At 55.8% G+C, this 7021-nt stretch overlaps 1 protein-coding gene across 1 annotated transcript in view; it reads right to left on the reverse strand.

Moving 5' to 3' along the window:
• NCOR2 (nuclear receptor corepressor 2) overlaps positions 1 to 7021 on the reverse strand; it is a gene marked incomplete at both ends in the record, with an annotated part of 39980 nt that overhangs the window by 15668 nt on the left and 17291 nt on the right. The window contains 5 exons of the mRNA XM_009584592.1: positions 8 to 203; positions 1024 to 1301; positions 1765 to 1851; positions 2215 to 2361; positions 6435 to 6585. Coding sequence (XP_009582887.1) covers positions 8 to 203; positions 1024 to 1301; positions 1765 to 1851; positions 2215 to 2361; positions 6435 to 6585 — 859 coding nt within the window. The remainder of the gene's footprint in view (positions 1 to 7; positions 204 to 1023; positions 1302 to 1764; positions 1852 to 2214; positions 2362 to 6434; positions 6586 to 7021) is intronic.

Genomic DNA, 7021 nt, shown 5'->3' on the forward strand with positions numbered 1-7021 from the left:
ATGGAGCCACCCGAGTTTGTCACCGGGCTTGGCCTGTTTTTCAGGCTCTCTTCGTAAGCTCTCTCCAGATTCCTTGGGTCTTGGATGACGTCCAGTGAGTGCACAGAGTGAAAAGTCCTGCCGGGACTGCCGATGATGGACCGCACGTCATGTTTTTTGGTACTTGAGGAGGAAGAGCCACTGTCGTACTTCAGCGGGGTACCCTGGGGACAGAAGGCAAAGGGGACATCAAAGGGGCATAGAGCAGAAGGGGATGCAGCGACCGCATCCCACCAAATTGCAACGGGACTCGTGCTTCCTCGTTCAGTGGGTCAGTACACCAGTTTACTTGGTCAAACAGCAACAGCCATCGGCAAAGCAGAGGTAACAGCTCCGCACGGCGCAGGACAGGGTGGAGTGCCCATCTTGCATGTCTTGTTGTGCTCCAACAAGATGATGATGAGTCACCGCAGAAGGCTGGCTGTGCCCATCACGCCTCTCTCCTACACACACTGTGAAATGAGGTAGGACTGCGAGGTGCCATGGGAACCCTCCAAATATTTGGAGCCCAACAGGAGACAGCATGCCACGTTTCACCCTAGCTACTGGCCTTGCTGGGTTGACGCTTGCCCATAAAGGGAGGGGACCAAGATTACGCGCACCCAGAGTCACAACTGCCGAGGACACCGAGTTGACTCTGGCCTTGAACAAGCACCAAATGTGTCCCCTTCCGTGTGTGTGTGCATGGAGCATCGCTTTCTTAACAGGTCAGGGGGTGCTGAGCTCCTTTCCCCAGGTTTTGCATTTATCTGCTGGGAAGGATCATAGAATCACAGAATGGTTTGGGTTGGAAGGGACCTTTAAAGATCAAATGATGGGGAAGGACAACCTGTACCCGAGCAGAGCCTCAATTCTGACCAGTGATGTGTTTGCAACCTGAAGCCCTCTCTGCTCTCCTTTTACCTTGGGAATGGTCGCCAGGGTCTGTGCAAGGACAGCAGCCTGAGTAGGACCGAGCTCATCTGCTGTTCTCCCCATACTCACCTGCGTGATGGAGCCTTCCTTCAGAGGTCTCGTCAGAGAGATGTCCGGTGTCCGCCTCAGCTCCTCCCGGGGAATCTCATGGATTGACCTTCCCGCTTCTTTCACCGTGGCCACCAGGCCTTCATGGGCTGGTTTCATTTTCAGAGGAGTAAGGCCCTCGTGAGACCTGACCTTGTAGGCATCAGATAAGTCCCTCGGTGGAGTGTTTTCCCTCTTGAGCTGTTTGGCTTCTCTTCTGAGGTAGTCCTCATGGGCCTCCACGTAGGACCGAGGTATTCCTGCAACCCCCAAGCAGACGATGGATGCAGAGGGTGATTCCCCAGCCAGACACTGGATTCCCAGTCCTCGTGCAGATGCTCAAGGGGGTCTCTAGTTAATGTACGTAACTGGGGGACTGGTACCCAAGTGAGCACACAAAACAGCTACATCACTAATGCAGCTGGACCATCTCACATCTACCACCACTTTCTGGAGCCATTTCGCACTAGTTTCAACCTGCCTTCATGTGAGTCACTGACAATTTTACCCCGACTTTGGTGAGAGCTTAGGTTGGTAAGAAGCTGAGCAAGACTGAAAATCTCTCTGAGCACACAGCCGAGGCTGCAGAGATCTGCAGCTGGACCTTGATGTGTCCATCCTTGTTTCCTCCTGCCCTAGCCTGACAAGAACAAGGGGCTATGCATGTGAGATACTTCCCTACGTTACCTCTGGCCGTGGCCATCTTCTGTTTGCAGGCTTTACCTTGTGTAATTGAGCCCCGCATGTGATGCTGCTCCTTTAGGTTATGGGGACTGTGTCGGTCTGGAGGGATTGCTCGACCCATGAGACCTAGAACAGATCCAAGGGGGAAAGAATACACGACAGTGTTACCAGGGACTCCTGGGACAAGAAGGAAAACCATTAACAATTTCTAAATTACTTGATTTCTCTTTTTTTAAAATGTGCTTCCTTTTTTTTTGTAGTCCTGAAACTGGTCTACCAGGACAGAAACCAAAGGCAAATGGGCCAGTCTGTGTCCCTTGTTTTCCCATGCTGGTCAGATGCTGTCCTCTTGGGATGTGCTGCAGGGTACCAGCTAACCACTGCCAAAACACGGGCACGGGAAGGTGGATCATGTAGACAAGAGACAAGATGGGGTCTCTGCGGGTCACTACTAACACAGCATGGGTGAAAGGTTTCACCCAGACCCACCTTCAATGCTGGCAGATAGGGTATCACGGGCTGATAAGCCCCGGCTGATCCTCCCCTCCATCATATCGTAGGTCCGCTTGGTTCCCGTGGTCTCATGCGAAGCTCCTGAGCTCCTGCTGTCTTCTTTGGGACACTGAGAAGCAGCAACTCCACCTGGGAAAGACAACACCGAGAAGCACCATCAGGAGCACGGAAAATCAGCACCGGCCAAGGGAGGGTGTTTACTGCTGTTTGCGTGCGTTGCTGAAAGGTCAGATCCCATCCCAGCATCAGCCAACGCTCAGCAACGCCAAAAACATCGCACGAGGTTGGCTTCCAAGAAATTCAGCTGGTGTTTTCTCCCCTCCCTGCCTGCCTCAGACTCCCGATCTGTGCCTCCCGCTCGGGTAGGAGCATCCGCCCTGTCACGTCCCGCTCCCTCCCGTCCCAATGGGGGCCAGATGTAGGCAGTGGGACAGCCCGGAGCCAGCGCGGTGCTGGTGTGAGCAGCTGCGGTTCCACTGAACTTGACCCTGTGGGTCTGGGGATTTTAATTTTTTTTCCCCGTTTGTTTTGATTTTTGCTAGACACCTACTGTTTGGGATCTCGGCCAGCCTTAACATTTGCCGAGACACTCCCTGGGTGAGAAAACCAGGGAAAAGGGGGGAGAGGCAAAGCTGAGAGCAATTCCTTTGAAACAGCGCACAAGAACTGGGAGAGACGACAGAAAGTCCCACTCAGGACTGACGGTGCAAGCACCAGCGTGACAGGAGACCACCGACCACTTCTTCATCCAAACCTGGAGCAGATTCTTCTGCAAACCAACAGCGGACAAGTGTCCTGCGCTACAGCCCCCACACCCCTGCGAGCACAGCCCTGCCCGTGCCAGGCAGCATCACGCCCGCCCTGGGCGATGGGCATCCATCATGTGCGGCGAGCCGTGAATTTAGCAGGCAGCTTCTGATCCAGCTGAATGCCTCGGGTTTATGTAATGAGCTCCAAGCGGGGATGTTGGCTTGGCGAGATAAACGCCTCTGCCCATCGTCCCTGACCTGGCCGCCCCTGCCAAGGATGCCCTGATCCTCCTCTTCGTGGGCACAGAAGGTGGTTATACAATTAGAGAAAACGGAGGAGAAGTTAAAAACATTCATTACATCGTGGACAATTGGGAACAAAAGTCCTCCTTGGCAAAACCAGTAATTAATGAAATGGGGTTATTACAACTTCACACCCACTATCGGTTTCCGCAATCAGCACCCACTCAATCCAGAAACGGTTTGGGGCTGCGTGTGGGGAAACAAGAGGGGGATCTGTCCTCCAGCCTTCACTTCAGATTCATTTGACAGGAGAAATCCAGGGGTGATGTTCAGAAGCAGCCAAGCACCTTGTGGCAGACGCAGGGTGATGTGCCCGCACCCTGTCATCAAGGCACATCTGTTGCTAACAGCCCTTCTGCAGAAGGGGACGCGGTGCCGGGCACCCTTTGTACCGCTGGGAAGCAGGGGGAGAGCACGAGGGAAAAGAGAGACTAAACAGAAAGAAAATCACTCCAAAACCACGTCCCTTGCCTTGCAGAAGCCATCAGCAATCATATGCAGAATGAGAATAACCAATCTAGCACAATTCAGCTCACACATGCTACAGGATCTCGTCTCATTACAGCTCTTTTATTTTAAGCACCCTCATGACACTAAAGAATTTGCAATTTTTTTTCTGCTTGCCAAAATTCATAATCACCAACAATTTCAGTTTTCTTATTTAATTTTTTTTTTTAACTCTTCCGCTCCGGGCTGTGAAGCCTTGCTCGGCTGTATGGGAGGAAGGAGGCAGGCAGCAGGGCTGGCTAGGCTGCAGAAGCAGGCGAGATTACTCAGGATGCAATAAACGCTATCAAGCATGTAAAAGGCTGCCATGGAGAGGAAGGAATTAATTCCTCATCTGTGACCACGGGGGGTAGGACAAGAGGCGATGGGCTCAGGCTGCAGCCAAGGAGACTCGGGCTGACACCGACGAGTGCGGGCAGTGGGGAAGAGTCTGGTCTGCAGGTCTGCTTCGCTGCCCGGAGCAGGATCCCAGCTCCGGGCATGGGCAGCCCTCGCTGCCCGGAGCCTTCCCCATCTCTCTCCTGGCGGTACCGTTTTTGAGATCAACCTCACTCGACTCCAGGCCCGGGCAAAGGAGATTAAAATAGCTTCTTGCACAAACAAGTCCTGAAATGCTTCCTGCGTCCTCCCTGGTCCAAGCCCTGCCAACTGTCCCAAAGGGCACCCAGACACAAGCCTCCCGCGGTGACACTTCTTATCTGGGCTAGAGTTGACAGCGAACGCGGGCAGGCATGGGACAAGCTGGTTTCCACACGGCGGGCGAGAGGCACGGTGCAGAGCCCTGTCCTGAAAGGTCTCTGCGGTCCCAGGGCACACACAGAGGTGGCACCAGCCGAAGCTTGCGAGTTGTCCCCCATGGCCTGACCTGAACCCTCTGCCTCCAGCCCCGGATGAAACAACCAGCCTGCGATGAAACCAGCTGCCTGCACTTGTGGGCAGGAGGAAAGGGACTTCTGCTGGACACCCTCTGCCTGCAGGACTGGGCTGCCGGGCAGGCTAAAAAGGACGCTCTGCCCCAGGGAGGGATGCAGCCGCCCCGGGGAGGGAGGCAGAGGGTTCAGGCAGCACAGCAGCCGACCAGAGATACCTGCTGAGGCGGGCGAGTGCGGCTGAGGTTGGGATCTGCTCCTTAGTCATCTCCAAATTCAACTGAGAAGAGAGGTAACACTCGAGAACAGCCGTCCCCATGCACGCCAGAGCACATGCCAGTATTTCACCCCAAGAGGACGCGGGGCTGCGGTGTCCGGAACTCAGCTCTTCCCGACCCCAGCTGCGTGCGAGCAGGAGCCCGGCTCCACGCCAGAGATGCCCGACCCAGCGCACGGCGAAAGGCGAGCACAGAGGAGTCGTTTCCAGCTTCACTGGAGAGGAACATCTATCTGCTTATCTCTAACGGGAGCCACCGGGACGCGCAGAGCAGCTTTGATGGCCGGTGCTGGGTGTCCGTAACTCAGCTCTTCCCGACCCCAGCTGCGTGCGAGCAGGAGCCCGGCTCCACGCCAGAGATGCCCGACCCAGCGCACGGCGAAAGGCGAGCACAGAGGAGTCGTTTCCAGCTTCACTGGAGAGGAACATCTATCTGCTTATCTCTAACGGGAGCCACCGGGACGCGCAGAGCAGCTTTGATGGCCGGTGCTGCGATCGGATGAGCAGGCGCAGAGGAGGCAGGAGCAGCTGGTGACTGCCTGCTGATACCGCTAACGCAGCGAGGCACCATCGGCATTCACCGAGGAAGCGTGTTACCATACAGCAGGGGTGTGAGCTGCAACATGGCTTTCGGGTCTCTCCAGAGCCCTCTCTGGAGCAGCACGGCTGCTCGCCTGGCTTTGCTTTGCCGTACTCTGCTCCCCAGCTGGGCAGGGTCAGCCCGGTTAACAAGTGACACCATCTGTGCCGGGGGCAGCTTCTCACCCCAGACGGGGCTCCGGGCAGGTCCCTCGGGGTCCTCAGTGCCTCTGGGCGATAGCAGCCGGCAAAAGACCAATGCACCCCTGAGACAGGCTCCTTGTGGGACGCGGGAATGGCTTCACCCCCTCCAATAGCTACAAAAGCTGTAGCAAAGCTCACAAGATATTGAGGTGCGGTGCTGCCGGGCCCAGGAGGATTTCTGCAGGGCAGCCCCATGCTGGGAAAGCTGCACGGTGCCCAAGATGTTGCAGGTGGGAATCTGATGTCCAAATACACCTTTACGCCAAACTACTCGACTTGCCTCCATCTTCCAGGTTCTTGAGAAGATGGCCCAGGAGCTTGGGGATGCTCCCATAACGTTTTCGGACAGTCCCCTCCTGCACAGGATGCTAGGAATGAAGGCAATACCTTCCCATCTGGTCCTCTCCTCTCCCCTGCTCCCCAAAACCAACCGAAACCAGAGACCCTGTCCACGGCCACGGCCCCATCGCGCCTCTGCCTGCCGGCAAAGCCGCCTCCAAGGCAAGATAACGACATGGGACAGAGGGAAACCCAGCCAGGCTGTAGGCAGTGGGAAGGGTGGGAAGGGAGAGAAACGATGCTGGAAGTAAAGACGCGAGGCTGGCCCGTTGCACTTCGTCAGCCTTTCCTCAAATACCTCCTGACCCCCAGCCACAACGGCACAAACCCCCGGTGCCTGCCCTAAAAAGGCAGAGGATTACGACTTACCCTCGTAGGACAGCACGTGGCCTTTCTTCCCTTCGTAGATGACATGTCCTTTGGGCATGGCATCCTCTCTCGCCTTCTCTGCTCTGCTGGGGCTGTCTTCTCCGATTATCCTGGTAATGGTTCCTTTGTACAGCACTTCTGCCGGGGTGCCCTTGGAAAGCCACCAAGATCCATATTTAACAGTGTCACAAGCAATTAAGCAAGCGCGCACACAGGGACAGGCTGTTCCCCGCAGGAGGCTGAGCGGAGGGAGAGTGCGCCCGGCCTCCGCTTCCTGGCGCAGCCAACAGCGAGGGACTTGCAGCTTAATTATTGATGAGGACGATAACGAGGAGCGGTAAAAAGGTACGTGATCTGTGGGAGGCTGCTGGGAAGAGGTGGGGGTGAGGACAGCGCGGACCTCCAAAATAGCAACTCTATCGCCCTGCGTGTTTCTGAGTAAGCTACTTGGCTTGCCCCCACCCCACAGGTTTGGGGGGACAGGGCTGGTGACCCCCTGGGGACACATTGGCGATGGCAGGGACTGCCGAGCATTAGCTTTTCCCTGCAGCCTATTTTCCCAGCTTGGTACAGGAGCCGGGGACATG

The sequence above is a fragment of the Fulmarus glacialis genome, unplaced genomic scaffold (genome assembly GCF_000690835.1).
Source record: "Fulmarus glacialis isolate BGI_N327 unplaced genomic scaffold, ASM69083v1 scaffold13459, whole genome shotgun sequence".
Classification (NCBI taxonomy): Eukaryota; Metazoa; Chordata; class Aves; order Procellariiformes; family Procellariidae; genus Fulmarus; species Fulmarus glacialis.